This window comes from Tinamus guttatus, unplaced genomic scaffold (genome assembly GCF_059628265.1).
Source record: "Tinamus guttatus ecotype Peru unplaced genomic scaffold, ASM5962826v1 Tinamus_guttatus_pri_ptg000261l, whole genome shotgun sequence".
Taxonomy (NCBI): Eukaryota; Metazoa; Chordata; class Aves; order Tinamiformes; family Tinamidae; genus Tinamus; species Tinamus guttatus.
In genome coordinates, this window is record NW_028288795.1 from 488181 (window position 1) to 509101 (window position 20921).

At 52.0% G+C, this 20921-nt stretch overlaps 2 protein-coding genes across 2 annotated transcripts; one reads left to right on the forward strand and one right to left on the reverse strand.

Moving 5' to 3' along the window:
- The first annotated feature begins 6721 nt into the window (after positions 1-6721).
- TMPRSS9 (transmembrane serine protease 9) lies at positions 6722-13815 on the forward strand. Its single transcript, XM_088527083.1, has 14 exons — positions 6722-6818; positions 7013-7184; positions 7404-7678; positions 7820-7956; positions 8303-8621; positions 9433-9604; positions 10306-10577; positions 11264-11400; positions 11660-12017; positions 12111-12227; positions 12321-12492; positions 12674-12939; positions 13246-13382; positions 13554-13815. Exons 2-14 carry the CDS (start codon positions 7033-7035, stop codon positions 13713-13715), a joined length of 2676 nt encoding a protein of 891 aa, XP_088383209.1. The 5' UTR covers positions 6722-6818; positions 7013-7032; the 3' UTR covers positions 13716-13815.
- A 1453-nt stretch (positions 13816-15268) lies between these two features.
- Positions 15269-15881, reverse strand: TIMM13 (translocase of inner mitochondrial membrane 13). Its single transcript, XM_010211216.2, has 3 exons — positions 15720-15881; positions 15568-15636; positions 15269-15481 (listed from the first exon to the last, which is right to left on the reverse strand). Exons 1-3 carry the CDS (start codon positions 15843-15845, stop codon positions 15383-15385), a joined length of 294 nt encoding a protein of 97 aa, XP_010209518.1. The 5' UTR covers positions 15846-15881; the 3' UTR covers positions 15269-15382.
- Between the last annotated feature and the right edge of the window lie 5040 nt (positions 15882-20921).

A 20921-nucleotide genomic window follows, 5' to 3' on the forward strand; every position in this document is an offset into this window, starting at 1 on the left:
TTTCTGTCTTGACTGTCTTTCAGCCATAGTGTTGTTTGGAATAGGTTTTTTATATCCTTAAAAGCTGGTAGGTTTTTTGATGATAACGAAGTACTGAATTTTATCACGGTATTGAAATACGCATTTAAACACTTGTTCTCACCTGATGTAATGTGCATTAGAAACCAGTTTATCTGCAGTCATTTAAACAAATCAATTAAAATGGAAAAATTTGAACCGCTAATTAACTTGCAGGCATTTAGCAGTCGCTTTGCTCCTGTTGTGTTTCAGATTGGGCTGCTTGGAGCATAAGCTTTATTTTCCAGAGTTTTCAGTCTTTTTTGGTGTATTTTTTTTTTCTTCTCCCCAAAACTAGAAAGCTCCATGTGGAGAAGGAATCGCTCCCTAGGCTGCTCAGGCAATACCTCCAGTTGAAGTATGTGAGCCGAGTTCCATACTCTGACTATCCCAGTACTGTACAACCCAGGAGACCCTCGTGCACTCACTTGGCTCTGACTGTTTGGATCTCGATCCGGCCTCCGTTCAATCCCTTCCATCAAAAACCAAGGCTCTGCATTTTTGTTTTTCAGAAACCTCCCGATCAGCTTAATGTAAAACCTAATGTATAGGAAAAGATGAAGAGGAAACTGTTTAAACCTTTATTTGATGGTTGCAGACCTGTGTCCCACACCAGACTTGCTTTAACTGACGTCTTTTAACTGAACGTTGATGCGCTGCTTGTTTACCTCTTTCATATACCAAGTCTTTAGTTGACAATCTAAGGATTCAAGAATAAACAATCTCCTTCTGAAAAGTGGTGCGTGTTTCGGTCTGGCCCTTGCTGGAGCCCAAGGAGGGGGCAGGGGGAGGAAGCAGCAGGACGAGCTTTTCTGTGCAGTGGGGAATGAAGAGCAGGAGGGCTCGGAACCAGACAGACCGGTTTGGTGCTAGATAAAGGCAGGCAAATGTCCTAGTAAAGACTGGCCGCAGAGCTCATCCTAGGGCTTTTCTCCATGGGTTGCAGCAGCACCAGCGTTCTAGGGCTGGACGCGGAACAGAAGTAGCACATTGAGTATCTGAAGTGTTTAAATTGCAGCTGAGGCCCCGAGCGGCTGCGGCAGGACTGGCCCGTGCTTTGACCACCTCTCCAGCACATGCATGAGCTATTGGTGTTGATTAGCTTAAATACACTCAAACATCGCAGCATCTGTAATTAATCTAAAGACCCTCTGCCTGCCCCTTCCTGCTGCTGCAGGAGCAGTTCTTGGCCTCTCAGCGAGGTGCCACTCGAGTTTTCCGTGGGGAGTTGCTTAGGGCAGCTCTGGAAGGGAGATGGCCCATCCCGGGGATGGGGATGCTGATCCCTGCGTTCCAACGGGACCCTTCGTCCAAGGGACCCCGTCCTGTGGCCTGCCGGGTTATCCAGGACAGCCAGGATCCTCTGGAGACCTCCGGCACCAGCTGCTCCCATCCTCTGTGTGAAGTTGAGCTGCGGCCATCGCCTGGTTTCGGGTGTGCTGGGCGCTCAGCACGCTCCTCTGTGCAGTTAATGGGTGGGCAATTAGTGGCCCACCCAGGGAATTAATGACTTGAGTGCTCAGGGCGGGGGCTCAAGGGCCACCTCCTGCATCTAAGACACGGAGCTGAGTTTCATACTTGCACCTCACTGAAGCTGCACAGCTCTAGCTGCAAATAACCCATCCAAAGGTAAGATTACCTCGGCGTGCGTTTGTTTGATTTTACTTTTTTTCAGAAGTGATTGCGTGTTTAACATCTGCAGCAAAATGCACAGGAGAACTTCCTGCTCCTCATCATGAGCTCGAGTGACCTCTAGCAATCCTGGCCCCAGGTCTGTTTTTCAACAAGACATGGAATAAAATTACTTGGACCCAAATATAGCACTGCTTTGTGCAAGTGCAAGGGTCTGAAATGCTTCATTCTTGCAGGACCCCCTAAGGGAGGGTTTGGGGGCTTTTTTTTCCCCTTCTGGTAACTGTATTTGAGGCCTGGGGACTGTGTAAAAGGTAAGGATGCCTGGCTGGAGGAATGACACTGTAAAAGGGCCATTCTTCATTGCTTGATGTGGCACAGGGTGATGCAAACATCTCCTTCAGGCAGGAATCTTGCTCTCCATCATGCCAGCAAAACGCTGCTGGGATGAACAGAGTCACGCCGTGAATTGCAGAAACTTCCCTGTGGGCTGGCGCGAAACTCTGACGTTCGGGCTTGAGTTTCAGTGCAGGTAGCGAGGAAAAAAAAAAAATGCGGTGCTTAAAAATAGTCCAGGGAAATAAAAAAGCGCAGAAAGGAGCTCGCGGCTTCCCAGGCTGCGCCTTTAAGCTCTGCCCTTCGTGCCTCCCACTCGGCGGCATCTCCCGCCGCCGGCTCGCGGGGCGGTCACGGCGCGAGCGGAGCCGATGGGAGCTACTTGACCGGGAAAAAGGGCTTCCTAGGGCAAAACACCCAGTGGGAAAGCCAGGCAGGTGAGTCACTGCTGCTGCTTTTTGTAAAAAAAAATCTCATTTCCTTAAAGGTTTCCGTTTGCTGTGCCGGGATGGGAAGGGATGTCACCTGCAGGGAAAACCTCCCGCTTCCCTGGCTCTAACAGCAAAGTTTGTTGCTAAAGTCATTGCATGTTAAGAGAAATGCTTAACCTTTTACTTAAAATAATAGGTGTAAATAATCTTAATGCTTTCTTCTTAGTCGCTTAAGGATAAATAATTTTCACTGCTATGTGATCATTGGGTGGGTTTTGGTGCTTTTTGATTCTCTCTGGCTCTAAATGACACCGGTGACAGCGGGAGTCCTCCCCATGCTGATGCTCGAGGAGCTTGGGCTGCTCCGCAAGCCAAGGGAAGCAGAGCTGTCCCCAGGATCCCGCTGCAGCGCTGGGGAAGTTGGAAGTGCTTTTTGCTGGCTGTTGCCTGCATCTATCCCTGCAGGACTCTAGTGGGTAACCCAGGGAGAGGGTGACAGCCTTTAATTTTGTCTGCAGTGCATAGAAAAATGCTTAAACCTGAGCGCGGGCGCAAAGCCGCGCTCCGTAAGCGACGGTGGCATCCGAGGGCTGGGGCTCCGCGGTGGGAGAAGGGACGTTGGCGGCTCCGCGCGCGGCGACGCCGTCACGCAGCGGCCGCGGAGCTGGCACGCAGCGCGAGGATCCTCTTACGGGGACATTGAGAGGCGCTGGGAGGCCGGCGGGGACAATGAACAAGGCGGTGCAGTGTCACCGGCCTCCCGGGGACGGGACGCGCAGGAGCCGGGGACGGTCGGGAAGCTGCTGGTTGGGGGGCGTGGGGCTGGGGACACCCTTGTGGGCAGCGGGTGTCCCCATCCAGGGCTGTTCATCCCGCTTGGACTCCTCATTTTGTGTTTTTCCCCACTGGAAAAATGCGCTCCTGCTTCCGCTCTCTTCCTCCTCTCCTGCGCTCCCAGTCCTACCCCGGCCCTCGAGTCTCCCGTTGTCTTTGCCCAAGGGGAATTTTGTTCGGCTATTCCCCAAGGCCGCAGGTGGATCCGCTGCGGAGCTGCTTCCCCACCTGGAGCCAGGAACATGTTTTTTTCAGGCCAGCACCAGCATTTCACAAAGCTCCCACCTGGCTGAGGGCTTCCCGGCACGACCTTAGACCACGTGGTGGTCTTACCCGTTGAGCAACACACAGAAATTGCCCCAAAACGGTCTGGGAGGGCTCTCTGCCAGCCCTGAGTTTGTCCCCCTGCTATCGGGGGCATCGTAACTGCCCGTCACTTACACCCTGACGAGGTCCATAAATGTCCTTTTCCACTCGCTCAGATTAGCTCGATCCAACTGGTGTTGCCCAAACTAGCAGCTCTCTTGCCCATTAAGTTTTTCTCAGCTGCTCTCTTCCTCCCAGTTAAATCCAGGGACATCAATGCCCCCCAGTATTGCCCCCTGCGTGGCTCAGCATTAGGTTTGGAGCTTCGGTGCTCAACATCTTAACACTGCGATAGACCAGAGTCTCCAAAAGATGCTGAAAGGGACTGCTCCTTGCTCCCTCGTGTGCATTTAAGTCACAGGGACCACTGGAAAAATCTTTCTTGGCAGGAGTGGGGTTGTCCTCTGCCAACACCGATGCTGCTAACGAAGCTCCAGTGCCGACTGCCTCTCTGGAAGGTTCAGTTGAAGCTGAAAAAGAGCATTGCAGGGCTTAGAAATGAGGCATCTTGGCCAGGATGTCCCTTCTCCCCCTCTTTGTCTCCTGCCTCACAAAGAAGCGACCTTTCCAAATCTCTTATCTAGAAGCTCCAGTTTAAAGAGCCGTGGACGCCTCTTGGGAGAGGTTCAAAAGCTCTTCAGAATCCGTCCTGCTGCTCCCAGTGTCCTGGGTCCTGTTCTTCCCTCTTTCTTTCATTACTCAATAAATTTGCATTAGAAAAAGTGGTTTCTTAGCAGCTTCCCAGTTTGTCGAAGTCGCAACTCAGCAGGATGGGAGATGTGGCCTCACGTCTGGAGCCCACATCCCATCTGGGACCTTAGTTACAGCAAAGACGATGACATTCTGCAATAGAGCCAGACAGCTAACCATGACGCTGAAATCTCTTATTGCCTCTGTATGTGCACACAAGATTTCGGCTGCAAAGGCTTCATTCTCCTGATTTATACCATCTAACACTATTTTATATTTGAAGATATCACAATGCTCTCACAGCTGGCTTCATTAGACACAGCAGATGCCTTCGTACCTGATGTTTCTCGTATTTGTATCCTTGTTCGACATCCGTAATTCCAGGATCCTCTGCCCACCTGGATGAAATGTGCCAAGCACCGCACTGCTGCAGTTCTTGCAGGCAACAGCCGTTTGTAATGAGAGGGGTTACTGTCTTTTCCTTATTTTTACTGTATTTAAATCACAGAGACCATCCATAGAGCTGCTCGGAGAGCATGGATCAAGCAAAGCAGGAGCCGGGCGCCCCAGCGTGCCCGAGGTGCAGCCGCTGGAAGGTGACGGTCGCCGCTGCCCTCGTGGGCACCGTCACTGCCCTCTACCTGGGCATCCTGCTGGGTGAGTGACACCAGTGCCACCGTCCCCTTCACCACCATCCAGCCCTGCTCCTCCTCACGGCTCTTGCATCCCCCGTGAGACCCAGACCCTGTTCAGAGCCTTCGGAGGGAGGTGTTGGCTGCACCTCAGGGCAGGGGTAGCCCAGCCGGGCAGGGCGGCCCTCCCAGGGCATCGCAGGGGCAACCAGGCAGCTAAAGATGCAGAGGGTTGAGGGGACACGACGGGAACCCCCCAAAGCCCCGCGTCCCTCCCGTGATGGAAACCTTCCCTCCCCGGCAGCCTGTCACCCCGCGGCCGAGAGCAGCTTTGAGCACACGGTGGAGCTGAGGGGCATCGCCTTCAACAGCAGCCTGCAGGCGGAAAACTCCGACTACTACAGGGCGCTGACACCCGCGCTGGAGAGGCTGGTGAGTCCAACCTGGAGCCAAACCTGGAGCGAAGCGGAGCCACGTGCAGGAGAGAGGAGCTCCGGGTACCTGTGGAGACAAGGGCAGCCGCTTCTGCTGTCTCCAGCTCCCTGCAAAACCTCCGGCATCGTCTAGGTTTTCTGCTTGGGGAAATGAGGTGAGCGAGTGACCACTGCTCTTCCCTTCACAGTTCCTATCCAGTCTGCAGGACTCCGAGCTGGACTTGAGCTGCACCAGTTGCACCGTCCTGGGCTACAGGTGAGTGTCGACTGCTCCCCTGCACTGTGCAGGCTACCAGATACAGGATCTTGGTGCCCTGAAACGTGTCTTTTTGTCGTTCAAAACAAGTAAAGAGAGGAATTGCTCTCGGGTCAAAGATGGGTTGTTGCTGGGGTTGCACAAAAGGTCTGGATTCACTCACTTGAAAATGCACTCAGAGGGGGAGAGGTCTTGTTCAACCAAATTGGGGGCCAAAGAACAAAATGGCTCCTTCAACCCAGGCCCCGTCACCAGAGAATCGGGGGTCAGGAACCACGGGGCGGTTTCACCCCTTCGCGGCTCTGTGTGGGCCAGCAGAGCCGGGGCTGAGGCCGGCCATGCCTGAGGCCCGTCCCGCTTCCCTTTGGCTTCGGCAGGAGCGGCAACGCGAGCGTGCTGGTCCGCGTGCGCCTGCGCTGCGCCGGCCCGCCGAGCCCCGCGGCGGCGGAGGAGGCCGCCCTGCGGCAGGGCCTGGCCGCGGCGCTGCGCGAGCGCGGCCTCTCCCTGGCCGCCTACGGGACCATCTCCTGGGCCTCGCTCGCGGGTACGTTCCCTCCTCGGGACGGGGCCTGCGCGCGCTCCTGAGGCCGCCTCGGAGGCCGCTCCGGGCCCCGGCACGGCCCCCTCTAAACCCGCCCCAGAGCTCCATGGTCGCCTCAGCTCCCTCCTCACCCTCCGCTCTGTTGCAGGCGCCAGCGACGTCTCTCCGCACCGGCCCGGGCTCAAAGCAGGTGAGCGGGAAGAGCCGCGTGCCCGGGATGAGGTGCCGCTTCCCTCAGCGCGGCTGCATCCCGCGAGCCCGGCCCTTTCCCTCCCAAACCACCTGCTGCAAGAGGCGTCCGTGCCCCATCTTGCCTGAACGGGGCTCTTCCCCTCTGCCCTCATCCCAAAAGTTTCTCCCTGAGGTGCAGCCGCGCTCCTGGCTGCACGGAGGGGCCATGAGCGCTGCCGCTGCGCGAGGACATAGGGGTGGCCAGGAACGCGGTCACGGAGAGGCTGTGGAGCCGCCCGGTGAGCCCGGCCTCCCTGTCCCCAGGGAGCTGCCCCGGACATGGCTTCCCTTGCCGCAACGGCCAGTGCGTGTGGAAAGAAAACCCGGAATGCGACGGCCGCAAGGACTGCTCGGACGCCTCCGACGAGAAAGGCTGCAGTGAGTCGCTCGCGTCAGGGCCCCATGGGGACACAGTTCTCAGGGGCTGCAGCGCCAGGAAAGTTTCGGCTCCTTGATGGGAGCTGAGATGGGGCATTGAGCTGCAGCAGGTTCTCCTGCTTTCCCCGTCATGGGTTCGAGTCTCCCCGCGTTGGGGTCCGACACAGGCGCCTGAACCCTCTCCTGCCTTCCAGACTGCGGGAGCCGCCCGGCCATGCAGACTGCCAGCAGGATCGTGGGGGGCTCGGACGCGTCCCGAGGGGAGTTTCCGTGGCAAGTCAGCCTGCGGGAGAACAACGAGCACTTCTGCGGCGCCACCATCCTCACGGAGAAATGGCTGGTGTCGGCTGCTCACTGCTTCACCGAGTAAGCGCTTTTCCTTGTCCCGTTCCTAGAAGCTCCCATCTCCAAGGGCTCCTGCTGTGCTCGGGCAGCTTCATCGCTGCTGGTTTCCTTGCTTGGCCAGCTTTAGCCATGGAAAACTCGGGGACAGGGCGGCAGCAGCAGTGCCTTGAGCACGCGGGTTGTGCACAGGCCGCTCCTGCTGCCTCCGGGCCTGCCCGGCGCCCTCCGTGTGTCCCGCAGGTTCCAGGATCCGACGCTGTGGGCAGCGTACGCCGGGACCACGTCGCTCAGCAGCGTGGATGGCACCGCGGTGAAGATGGGCATCGCGAGGATCATCTCGCACCCCTCCTACAACGCCGACACGGCTGACTACGACGTGGCCGTGCTGGAGCTCAAGAGACCCTTGGCCTTCACCAAGTACATCCAGCCCGTGTGCCTGCCCGCCGCCGGGCACCGCTTCCCTTCCCGAAAGAAGTGTCTCATCTCCGGCTGGGGCTACCTCAAGGAGGATTTCCGTAAGCAGAGCCCAGCGGGCGGTGGAGGACACGGGGTGGGATGGAAGCGGCACCGCAGGGCTGGCTGGGTTGTGCTCCTGCCCGGCTACAGCACGGGGAGCTGGAGCCACCGCGAGGCTCAAAGCGCCTCTTCCCACTCAGTGGTGAAGCCGGAGTTCCTGCAGAAAGCCACGGTGGAGCTGCTGGAGCAGGGCCTGTGCTCCAGCCTCTACAACCATGCCCTCACGGACAGGATGCTGTGTGCTGGCTACCTGGAGGGCAAAGTCGACTCCTGCCAGGTGAGGAACTGCCCAGGGGAGCTGGCACCCTGCTCCAAATTAAGGTTTTCCTTTCCTTCGGATGGCTCTCTTGGCAACTTAGCTGCTTTTCTCCATTTCCTCAGTCATAAAACAGGGCTGATGGTACAGCCAGGAAAAGAAGAAAGGGGGAGGGAACACAAAAACCTGTGCCCACTGGCCGAAATGAAAGCTGGTCTTAACCTGTAAGAGCAGCAGCTTAATAAATCGGGAAACTAGAAGAAATACTTGCCCTAGGTTTTATAGGGAAGATCCTTGTGCTCCTCTGGTATATCAAGGGCCCAGGGCTCTTGCTGAGGAGCCCTCACCATCCACGTGTCTCTCGCAGGGTGACTCCGGCGGGCCGCTGGTTTGCGAAGAACCGTCCGGCAAGTTTTTCCTAGCGGGAATCGTGAGCTGGGGAATTGGATGTGCCGAAGCCAGGCGGCCTGGGGTTTACACCCGCGTCACCAAACTGAGAGACTGGATCGTTGCTGCTATTTCAGCCTTCCCCACCTCCGTAAGCCACAGCGTCCCACTGGGACACGCCAGCACTAACGACAGCGCGGGGACCCCCGCGGATCTCGGCGACACCGTCACTGGAGCCACCCCCAGCATCTCGGCAGCCCCAGCCGCCAGCAGGACAGCGACCTCCTCCAGGCCACAAGGTAGGAGACACAGCGGCGTGGGTGCAACGGGGCACAAAGAGGCGCTGGGACAGGTCCAGGCCGGGGTTTACTCTTCCACTCAGCTGAAATAACCTGTGTCAGGGTGACACACAACCCTCAGCCAAGTGCTGAAGGCCAAGGCAGCTCCAGCTTAGCCCGGAGCAGAGCAACCAAGTCACTTGCTCCTTGTGCAGCCAAGTTTCATGGTCTAACTTGCTTGTGCAATTGAATGTGTAATTTTGTGCCCAGCACCAGGCTCCAACATGTCCAGGACCCCTGGCAGATGCAGGGTACGGAGACTCACCAGTGTCTGATAGCGCTTAACACGTTGACCAGACACTCAGTTTTCTTTGCTACCCAAACAGCCTTCCAGCTGTTCAAGCTCCATGGCTGCAGCTCCGTATCCACACCGAAGCGTCTCAAGGTGGAGGAGATTCCACAGGAGGACCCATTAGCTCCCTGCAGCAGCTCTGCAGGGAGATAGAGATTTTTCCAAACTGAAGATTAACTTACTTTCTGGAATGGCAGGGCTAAGGGGCACAGAGGGGCAGATTCCTCCGCCTTCAAGAGCGGCACGGGCTTACGGGCCTGCCAAGACCAAGTGTCAGGACACAGTTAGGGTGAAGGCCATATCTGGTTGTACCTGGCCATCACCAGAAAGCCCCTAGATCTGCAGGCCAGGCTTGGGCAGATGCCTCGGACTTCATCCCTGGCTTGTCCCTGCCTGGACTTAGTATCTAGAGAAAGCAAAAGTCTCTCAGTTGTCTCCTGCTGGGGGTACTCACAAGCCCATGCACTGGTTTTTGTTCAGAGTGCGGAGGACAACCTGGACTCTCCAAACCCAGCAAGATAGTGGGAGGAACGGATGCTTCCAGAGGAGAGATCCCCTGGCAAGTCAGCCTGAAAGAAGACTCCAGGCATTTCTGCGGAGCCACCATCATTGGGGATCGCTGGCTGCTCTCGGCTGCTCACTGCTTCAATCAGTAAGACCCGTCCAGCCCTGCTGGGCTGGGGCAGGTGGCAGTGCTGCTTGCTGAGCCGTTCCGCTTTGCTTGGCCACTGCCACAGACCTGCACAAGTTTGGCCATGCAGCCAAATCCACGGCTGTGGCAAGGGGGTCACCAGGGAAAAACAACAGCACTGGGCAGCAATTTTCCTCATGGTTGGAGGTTAATCGTAGAAGGGGCTTTGTGGAGGTTAATTGTGGAAAGGGCTTTGTGGATGAGGGAAGGGTTAAAATGGCCTGGACAGGGAGTGAGGACAATGTATCTGGGATATGCAAGCAAAGAAGAGCAGCTCCTCATAAATGTCACACAGCCGTGGAACACCTCACCATGAAAAGTACCAGCTCTGTAAAGTTCACATGGGGTTAAAAGAAACAAAGAAATGTAATTCTAGAAAAATTCAAGTTAAAAAAATCCATTAAGGCTATCAGCATCCACATGTCAAAACATTCTTGAAATAACAGATTGCTGGGGGCTTGGAGAGCATTACCACACACTTACCTGCTCTTCAAGAGGCCTCCGCTGTTGGAAACAAGTTTTTTGGGTCTGACTCCTTGGGGCCACTCATGTGTGTGCAGGGTTCTGCTTTGGTGAAGTAAGATTTCAAACACTGCTGATTTAAAGGTGCCAGCGATTTAACCAGTGCCAGGCATGTGTGTGTAAGCACGTGTGTTTTGCAGGACAACGCCAGAAGAAATTGAAGCCTACATGGGAACTACATGGCTAAATGGAACGGATGGTGACACAGTGAAAGTCAACGTAACACGAGTGATCCAGCACCCCCTCTTCAACCCCGTCATTTTGGATTTTGATGTTGCCTTATTGGAGCTGGCAAGACCCCTTGTCTTCAACAAATACGTCCAGCCCGTCTGTCTCCCACTTGCTGTGCAGAAGTTTCCTGTTGGCAAAAAGTGTGTGATTTCTGGGTGGGGAGACACCCAGGAAGGCAATGGTAAGAGCAGCGGCGCTTTACCCGTTGCTTTGTTCAGCTGCACGGGCAGGGGCAGTGGCAAAGCCTGCACCAAGGCGACCCAGAATGTGTGGGGAGCAGAGGGAGCCTAAAACAGGGACAGTCAAGGAATTCGGAAGAACACAGGAGCCAAAGGTGACAGTGAAAGTATGTGCAACAGTACCTTAAATTGCAGTTATTTAGAAACCACCAGCAAACAAGACCGTGGAGATAAGAGCTTGGCACGAAACAGTAGTAGTCTGCTGGGATCCCCTAAATAGTTGTCCCCTATTAAGCAATGGTGGCTCAGAGGCCTCCTGTGGATGCCCTGGCAGGACAGGCCAGCTGCCTCAGTGACCATGCAAGGCTTTGTCCCAAAAATGCACCAAGCGATTAGAACTAGGACCCCATCCCAAGAGACTGGAGGTGGCACAGGTGCTACCAACGAAGTCCTACTGTCCCTCCAGCCAACAAGGAGCCCACAGACTGTCAAGACAGCAGAAAACTTGCTGCTTGTGCCCAGTATCCTGCACACAGGTACAAAACTGCCGTAGTAAAGCAAGAGTTTCAGGGCCAGAGACAGCTCCTATCTGGGATTAAAGCTGTTTTTTCCAGAAGTTGGATCAGTCTAGAGGTCTTCAGCTCCCATTTCCACTGCTGCACTCGCCAATCCCGCTGTTTTCTTGCAGTCACCCAACCTGAGAGCCTGCAGAAAGCGTCCGTGGGCATCATAGACCAGGAGACCTGCAACTTCCTCTACAACTTCTCCCTCACGGACCGTATGATCTGCGCTGGCTTCCTGGAAGGGAAGGTGGACTCGTGCCAGGTGAGAGGCTGCTGTTTCTCCACTCCTCTCCTCCGGATAGCTGGACTAATTCACAGACCCAGCACGGCCCAGGGAATCCTTCCCGAGCTGTGGTAGCCGGGTTGGGAGCAATGGGCACCTTAGGTCACCCCACTGCCCTGGGGCTTGAGCAAAGTAAAGGAAGCTCCACCACCTCAAGCATGATTTAAGCCAGAATTTTGCTATTCTGGTTTCAGAAGACTGGAGTTCTGAGCTGTCCTTGTCTTCTTCTCTCCCTCAGGGAGATTCTGGAGGGCCCTTGGCCTGTGAGGAAACCCCTGGCGTGTTCTACCTGGCTGGCATCGTGAGCTGGGGCATCGGCTGTGCCCAGCCTAAGAAACCTGGCGTCTACTCCAGAGTCAGCAAGTTCAAAGACTGGATCCTGGAGACCATGGCAGAGTTGTCCAGCCCAGGCACAGCCACTTGGTCCAGTTCAGCCATCATCAGAGCTTCCACCGCAGCCACCCTCACCCAACAGCCCAGCACAACCACTATGAGCCTGGTCAACAGAACCACCCTGGGGGTGACAACCACAAGCAGCATGGAAACCTCCGCAGCTCTGGAAACAACCGAGCCTGCCAACCCCACCCAAACCCCAGGTACAAGTGCAGTGACACCCTGTTTATAACCGTGCTGGCAGGTGCCCCCTGGCATGGAGGCTTCTAAGCAGGCCATGGGTTATTCCCTTCCAGTGGTGCCCTGTACCAGCCTCACCTTCAAGTGTTCCAGCACAGTCTGCATTGGAAAAGCAAATCCCGAATGCGACGGCGTTGCCGACTGCAGCAACGGCTCCGACGAGCGCAACTGTGGTGAGTCTTTCCCGGCCACGTGAGTCTCCCCAAAAAGACCTTCCTCCTCTCTCATGGTTACTCAGCACATTGTCACCTCTCTTTCTGTCCCAGACTGTGGCTTAACTACCGCTCTGGCCTTCAGCAAGATCGTGGGTGGCAGCGGCGCGGCGCGGGGCGAATGGCCGTGGCAGGTCAGCCTGTGGCTCCGGCGCAAGGAGCACAAGTGCGGCGCCGTCCTCGTCGCTGAGCGGTGGCTGCTCTCTGCAGCTCACTGCTTTGACATGTAAGTGTGAAGCCTGCCCGCTCTTGGCCTCGTCCCCTCCTGCCCTTCTTCTTCCTCGGTACGGCGGAGCTTGGCCTCGCAGCTCACGGCCGCAGCGCAGCCCCGGAGCAAGGGGGAAAGCGGCGCTTTCTTTTTTGCTAAGCCACACTCCCCACAGCCAGGTTTTGCTTTCTTTCTGCAGTTACAGCGACCCCAAAATGTGGGTGGCCTTTCTAGGAACCCCCTTCCTGAACGGCATTGACGGGCAAGTGGAAAAAATATTCCGTATCTACAAGCACCCTTTCTACAACGTCTACAGCCTGGACTATGACGTGGCACTCCTGGAGCTCAGCGCACCCCTCAAGTTCAGCAGCACCATCAGACCCATTTGTCTCCCCGATAACTCCCACGTTTTCAGTGAAGGAGCCAGATGCTTCATCACGGGCTGGGGCTCCACCAAGGAGGGAGGTACTGGCTGAGAGGGCTCCCTGTCCCCACTGCGTGTTATCCGCCCTGTGTGCCCCCCTCCACTGTCACAACACCCCAAACCAGGCTGTACCCTGCAGGAGGTGCCAACCTGGTCCCCTCCAAGGGAGACTTACCAAGGACTTGACCCCTCTCCACCCTCCTGGAGCCTTCCCAAGCTTCCTGCACTCCAGGCCTCACGCTCCCCTGGCCCTGTAACAGCCATGACAAGAGGCAGCAGAGCCCCCGCTCCCGAGCTGCCTCGGCCACGCTCAGCGCTGGGCTCACAGCAACCGCTTCCCTCCTCAGGTCTCATGTCAAAGCACCTGCAAAAAGCAGCCGTGAACGTGATCGGAGACCAGGCCTGCAAGAAGTTCTACCCCGTGCAGATCAGCAGCAGGATGGTGTGTGCGGGGTTCCCCCAAGGCACCGTCGACAGCTGCTCGGTGAGTGCGAGAGCAGCGGACGCTGCCGGCTGAACCTCCCGTCCCGCCTGCACGGGGGACAGCACAGCACATCCTCCCCTGTCCCCAAGGCCTAGGACAGCAGAGCTGGGGAGCCGAGCTGGCTCCACTGTCATTTCTGGTTTGACACAGATGCTTTTTGTCTCACTGCAGGGCGATGCCGGCGGCCCCTTGGCTTGTCAAGAACCCTCAGGGAGGTGGTTTCTAGCGGGAATCACAAGCTGGGGCTACGGCTGTGCCCGGCCCTACTTCCCTGGGGTCTACACCAAAGTCACAGCTGTCCAGGGCTGGATCGCACAGAACCTCAAGCTCTGAAGCTGCCGTCCTCCACTCAGGGAAGGAGACGAAGGAGAGGAGCAAGTGCCAGGGGCTGCACGAACCCCTCCGATCTTGCACATTTTCTTGATGCTGCAAAGGGGTGAAGATAACCTGCAGCTGCAGGCGTTGGGCAACCACCAGCGCTGTGCGACAGGCTCAACACCAGGGCATTTGATAACTGCTTTGCATAGAGAGGTGCAATTCTAGAGGATTTTCTATAAATAAATGAGGCCTGTCCCATCTAACAAGCTGGCCAAATATTTTATGCATAAAAAACCCTACCTTTTCAAGGAAAGGAGTGTCGGAAATCTCAGCCTAGCTTACAGAAGCTAGGACTAAAACACTTGGGCTCGACCGGCTCTCACCTTTACCAGGCACTCGGGACAGACTTGTCACCCCTGCAGCTACCTTTGAATAAAGGCAGGGCCATCTCAGCCGGTGAAGGACAAGGCAGGACCACACCAGGACTGCGATAAGGGGGGCTCACATCCCACAGCTGCAACTCCTGGGGGCTGCTCCCTTGCGCTGCTGCACCGCAGCCCTAAAGAGAAGCAAAAAAGCCCTTGAAAGAACATGGCCGAGAGGCAACTCATTTTCAAGTATTTATTTCACCCGATCTGCATTTGAGATTCCAGTGTAGCTTCAAGTTAGTCTGAGCAAGCATTTCCTAATGGCTTATCTCAGGCAGGGCCCTTTGCAGAAACCACCCCGTTACAATATTAAGTGAAACCACCTTCTCCCATCTCCCTTTGAATGTCTTATCAGCTAAGGAGAAGTCACCTTCCCAGGCTGTCTCTGCCCCAGCAAACAGTGAAATCTTTCAGCACAGATGCAACATGAGGGATTTTAAAAATCTCATGAGAGAGGGACGCTTTTAATCCCCAACACAGTCATCTTCCAGCTGCTGTGCACATTGCAGGTCACTGCAGCACAGACTGCCCGTGCCTGAAGTTGTGCTCAGCCCCCAGACAGACCAAATTCCTCCACTGCACAAGTGCTTCTGCTCAAAAAATCAGACCTAGGACCCCTGTGCCAGAGCCAAACCAGAGGCAGAGTACAGAAAAGCACACCTACACAATATACTTTTTCTTCTATGAAGAAAGCAGTCTGTTTTCAACCCTTTTCACCCCCCAGCAGCAGTTTACAGTTACTTACAAGTGCCTGCTCCCCAATGCCCTGCTTGGCCTGAGTCAAAGCCCATCAATAAGCTTCACATATAGCTGTATAAACACAAAGGAGGAGGCAGGGAACTACAAGCTATGAAACATATTACAGCAGCTTTTCCAGTTAGAGAAAAACTGACTCCCCCCTGGACGGGTGCCCCTTGCTTTCCAGGCAAGGGGACAACACCACTGGCCTGACCTCTCTTTTCCAGAGAAAATTCTTTGCCTCTTACAGTCCCCTCAGAAGGACTTTAGCCCAGGCACTCCACACTCCAGCCAGTTTGGAGCACCTGGAAGGGCACGAGGGCAAGCGAACAGCTCCCCAGGGCTCTTAAAGGCTGGAAGATTGGCCCACGCTGGGACTTGGTGCTAACAAAAGCCAACGGATGCAAAAGGTTCAGTGAGGGTTTATTGCTCCGCCACGGCAGGGGCTGGGAAGGCAGCAGGGTCACCCCGGCCCGCGGCCCGGCCGCTCGCCCCTTCCCCGCAGGCTCCGGCGCTTCACATGTTGGCTCTCTCCCGCTGCAGGCGCGAGTTGTAGGCTCGGGAAACCGTGTTCCAGGCGTCCATGTAGCGATCCATGCACATGGCGATGCACTTCTGCAGCGGAGCGGCGCCTCAGCGGCCGCCCCCGCCGCACGAGGCGGCCCGCGGGCTTCCCCTGCGCCTCCCCCGGCCTCGCTCACCTGCTCCGAGTTGTCCAGGGAGCCGCCCGGCTTCCCGATGCACTTCCGAAAACACTTGTCCGTCATGCGCTGCGGAGAGAGGCCGTGAGGGACGAGCTGCCCTCCCGCGCGCCCTCTCCTCCCTCAGCGCAGCGCCGGCCGCCCCTCCTGACCTGCAAGAGCTCCTGCGCGTTGGCCACGGCGATCTGCACCTTCACCTGCTCCATGATGAGCCCCGGGTCCAGCTTCCCCCCCGCGCCGCCCGCGGAGCCGAAGTCGGAGCCGAAGCCGCTCTCCATGGCGCAGAGCGGGCGCGCGGCGGCCGCACGCGGCGCCGGGGGGGACAAAATGGCCGCGGGCCGCGACTACAGTACCCAGCGTGCACCGCGCGCGCCCGCCTCCTTCCCGCGCGCGGGAAGATGGCGGCGCCTGAAGGGTTCGGTTCCCGCCCAGCCCCAAGGGGCGAAGCGTAACCGGGATCAGAGGCGCCCACGGGCCCTTTCCGTAAAGAGGGACGCGGATAACCGAGAATTAGCGCAAACAGCCTCTCTCCTCCTCTCTGGCGGCCTTCAAATGAAAGGAAACGACTAAAATGCAAAACATTTATTCGAGTGTGTTGTACAAAAAGTTTCCAGTCATAAAATGTGTATTACAAATCATTGAAAAGAGACAGGACATTTGGCATGCATATTCTTAAAAACAACATCAAACAAAAAACCCTTTGAAATGATAAAGTCTAGATGATGTAGTTTTTTTAAGCTCCCTATGAACATTTCCATCATTTTATCTTTTTATGAACGTTCCCATCATTTTGTCTTTTTATTTTATGTGCAACTTTTTCCACGGTCTCCAATTTTTAAAAATTGAACTTTCCAAAAATGTTTGCAGCAGGTGCCCAAAGATGCTCAATTAAGCTGCCCATTGACCTGGAAACAGAGCTATCTAAATAAGATGGTGTTTAAAAAAAAAAAAAAAGTCACATTTCAAGTCACAAGGCATCACTGTTACAAAAATAGAGTTCAACAAAAACGGTACCATTGTGTCCAAATGTAAAGCCTTTTGGCTTAAACTTGTTTAAATTAGCTTATTGCTTATAGTATTAGTGTAACAATGATCTGGGTGGCTGGAACACACAAGAATATCTACCTCATTGACACAGAAACACTACTTCATTAAAGGTAACTAGAAATTCTGGAAGTTCAATAAAGTACATTTGCACTATTCTGAACTGAGTCTGAAAATTAAACATCCTTTTCACTCTCTAGACATTACCATTTCAAGAAAGGTATTGTTTACAAATAATAATCACATGTAAATAAGGTCTTATGTTAAAAAAAAGACACTTTTACATTATTTTAAAGTGGTTTAAAGCTAAGCATATTGAAGGGCAAATAAAAATTCTGTTTCCCAGGCCATTTTAAGTATTTGACAAAAAAAATCTCCAAGATGATTTGTCTTCACATTAAGCTAAAATGACGCTTTAAAAGAAAATGCAATCACTATCTCACCTTCCATTCACTGGTTTACAACAAGGCTTTGTTCACCACTCCCACCTCGTTTGGGTTTGGACCCAACAGTGGCAATAAAATCCAGTATCCAATATGGATATGCCTTTGTTCAGAGATAAGACTTTCAAAAAGGAGATAAAGAAAGTAGTAACAAAATGGCTTAACAGTGAGGAAGTGAGAGAAGGAGCTACAAAACATAAAACATACATCATGCAACAAGTCCGGAAATCTGTTCAACACAAAAAGAAAAGAATTCTCAAACATTTTGGGGAGTAGAGAGGATTTCTAAGTGCCTCTTCTAACTAACCCCTAATTCAGGTTGCAGGCAAAGGGCCTTTATATAGAACAAGTGTTACACACTTAGAAGAAAGTGTATTAAAAACAGTAAGACCCCCCCCAAAATGAACATGAGGTGTCCTGTTGCTCAAGGATACACACGCACATTAAGTGAATCTCCTTTCACAGTATGATCTGCTTCACACTGCGATGCAATTTTCATGGCAAACACAAGCTGCAGACAACTTAGTCTGGCTTTTCACTACAGGCCATGGGAAGCAGATGTTTATTTTCTTCCTGAGAAGTTTTGGTTCCTGCTACTAATGTTAATTATGCCAGCAGACTCCCACCTAATGGCAAAACAGTGCTAAAAAACGGGTGATCAATGATTTGCTGTAAACTGCTGTTCTTGCAGGGGCAAATCCAGAGTCCTGGACTAACCTCAATAGACACACTGGGAAGAAAAGCTGCACAGCAACAGAGGAATCGGAACCTCTCTCTATTGCTTGGAATAAGGAGCTGCTCTTTAGAAGCCAGTACAACACAAGAGCTAGAGAAACAAATAGAGAAGCAGAGGCAAAGGAAACATCATGAAGTGACAGAGGCCGTGTAAGCACAGCTCACTTCGCAGGATGCGTCTGCACAAACCTGGATTTCTTCTACCACAAGCACAGCACTAACTCAGGAACACGGACATCGGTACTTTATATCATTCTCTGATGATAATCTACACAATGACAAGAATAACCTAACTCTAGGGATGACTTTCACTATTTCATTCAGAGGAAAGTTTATTCTTCTGGAATAAAAACTTCCACGTGGGAAGTTATACTGAAAGGACTATTCTGCTGTAAGATACACTGGTTAGTTTCTCTAGTTAGAGAAGCCTCAAAAACATTTGTTTTTGACAAGTCAAATCTTTTTCCAAGCTCTACACCTGCCATCAGGCCCTGGAGTAGAAACACAGAGTTCTCCAGAGCGGTTCACTTCCAAGATGAGAAAAGGGAAGAGAGGATATAGGGACACTGGATTTTATTAGAAGAAAATGCATTAATTATACTGAAAATATTTTAGTTTGAGAAAAAGTCCTTGAAAGATAGGAAAAAAGGCAATGTTTTTCTGGTTTGCTATAGTCAAAAGCCTCCCAGCATGTAGCACCAACTTTAAACTGATAGTGCAGTTATATGGAAACTTAGCATCAAGAGCAACTGGAAAGAATAGTGTCCAAATAAGAGAGACACAAATGCAAACAAAGTGGAATACAGTAGTTTGTCTTCTAACTTACAGCTAGGAATTATTTCTCCTATTTTAAGTAGCCTTTCAGAAACCACTATGGTGACAGGATCACCCACATTTACTCTATTCTAAAGTCTTCCCACAGTGTCAATCACTGTGTTATACAAACGCCTGCACATATCTAAACCTGGCACTGAAGAATTAAGTAGTGTTTCCAAAGTTACAGGAAACAGTTTGAATCCAGGGTCACATTCTGCAGACGCAGGATTCATCACACAAGATCTGCAAGCACTGGTCCTTAAGGCTACAAGATTGATTCTCCTATACAGTAGCTGTTAAGAAAACCATGGCTCAGGTAGCATGAGGTCCTTCCTCATTCAAGCTGCCTTTCTAGCCCTTTCCCTACAGAAAGAAATCAGCAAAACAAAGCAAAACGATTCTCCCGTGAACTACACATTCACTGTGTTAGTATTTAAGCTACAAGACAAAGCAAAACTAGCAATCTGGAAACTGGCCAATGTAAACAAATAAATACACCACTTACAGGAGAAAAAACACACACACAAAATCCCCTGAAACGTAACAAAAATGTATTAGAGAAGCTGTGGGTCAGAAAGGAAAGCGCTGTCCAGTGGCTGGAAGGTGCATTGTAAAGACAGTTTTACACTGATTGCATTCATTTGCATAACAACCAATTTAGAAAAGGTAATTAGTAACAGTATGTCTGAGAAACATAATTTCACTAGATACATATTATCGAGAGAGAGACATGATTTACTGCATATTTAGCCTTCTACAAGGTAGGAAAATGACATTAGAAAAATGGCCAAGCCATCTTATTATCCCAAACATCCAAATCTTCTTACTGCTTTTTCATAGAGGATCTTCTGATTATGGATTAAAGCATAATTCTAAGTTTGCATTAACATTTGTTTGCAGTAATTCAGTCACCCCACTCAAGTATTTTTGAGCATCAGAAGAAAAGTAGCATCTTTGATTTATTTTTAAATGACAAAATAAGTCTATAAGCCTTAAAAAAGTAACTTGCTTTCCCACCCTACTTGCATTGCAAAGCCATCAAAGCCACTAAACTGACTTTCTAAGTTATATCTGTCAGTTGTATCATTATTCAGAGAACATAACGTCCAAAAGCCACCGAAAACTTCCAAACCTTGTAGCTTGTTTGATGAGTCTAAACTACTTGAATAACGAAATCAGACAAGACCTAAGAACAGGAGTCTGTGCTGGTATCAAACGGTACCCAAACTAACATTTGCTTAGACTAGAGCCAATATATTCTTTGGAGAAGTCACAGATGCACTTTCTGCATGAAAAACCTTCTGGGAGGCAAATTACCTCCCTGGAAATACAGCAGAGGAAACCTTCACCTAAAGGGACACTGTCAGATACAAAATACATCATATGGAAATAAAAAATATCTGCTACTGGTACAAAGCATTCTTCATAAAAAGCAGTATCCCCTTTGTTCAGTGTTAATCCGAATGCTGCAAAGTGGTGGTTATGTTCAAACCAACAGCACTTCCTGTTAACTTTAATAAAAGGCCACTAAAATATTTCTATACTATTTTGTAAATAGTTTCTTAAAATATCTGACAATGTCCCTTTGAATAAGAAGTATTAACAAGCTGCATCTACTTTTGAATTAAAAAGAAAAAGAGAGAAAAATAAAGCCAATGTTACACAGGGTAACCTTTAAAGCCCCAGATTTTTATCCTTAGACAATGTTAAGTCTCCCTAAAAATACTTAAAATTCTATTTTTGACACTTCAGTACATATAGATGGTGCCAATCTTCACTAGCAGAACACATCATTGTCCCCCTCCCATAATAACGAGCTAAAGTTTTGACCAGATTTGGATGTCCTTACCACTAGGCTGCCAAATCCTACTCGGAATAAGGAAATATGCCATAATCCCGAGCCAAGACCTTTCCAAAACGCAGCTTCCCATTGTCGCTTCAATCGGTGGAGCAGCATTTTTGATGAATTTGGCATCTCATTTTCCTAAAGGGGTACCGCTGAGGATACCAGTAGGATACTATCATATGTTTAAGGATAGAGGAAGTACTAAGCTTGAGTCTTTCCTGAGGTCCTGCACACAAATGTACTTATGAAATGAACATCATTAAAAAAAAAAAAAAAAAAAAAAAACTTCTACTTTTTGGTAAGCTATCAAGGTTACACACACATCAATTTTAGTTTTACCACACCCTCAAGTAGTCCCATCCCAATTTAACTATTTTTTTTTCTGCTGCAGCTTTACCCACAGACTTTAAACTTTGCATGGGGCAAAAATGTAGTATATAGTGTTTTTAAAGAGGGAAAAGTAAAACAAC

What these genes read in the sequence shown, in the direction of transcription:
- TMPRSS9 (XM_088527083.1), top strand. Translation starts at nt 7,033, where the DNA reads ATGCAGACTGCCAGCAGGATCGTGGGGGGCTCGGACGCGTCCCGAGGG. An exon ending in CAACCCCACCCAAACCCCAG is followed by an intron (nt 12,018 to 12,110) that starts GTACAAGTGCAG and finishes ATTCCCTTCCAG; the next exon opens with TGGTGCCCTGTACCAGCCTC. An exon ending in GCAGCTCACTGCTTTGACAT is followed by an intron (nt 12,493 to 12,673) that starts GTAAGTGTGAAG and finishes TTCTTTCTGCAG; the next exon opens with TTACAGCGACCCCAAAATGT.
- TIMM13 (XM_010211216.2), bottom strand. Translation starts at nt 15,845, where the DNA reads ATGGAGAGCGGCTTCGGCTCCGACTTCGGCTCCGCGGGCGGCGCGGGG. An exon ending in ACGCGCAGGAGCTCTTGCAG is followed by an intron (nt 15,637 to 15,719) that starts GTCAGGAGGGGC and finishes CTCTCTCCGCAG; the next exon opens with CGCATGACGGACAAGTGTTT. An exon ending in CCCTGGACAACTCGGAGCAG is followed by an intron (nt 15,482 to 15,567) that starts GTGAGCGAGGCC and finishes GCTCCGCTGCAG; the next exon opens with AAGTGCATCGCCATGTGCAT.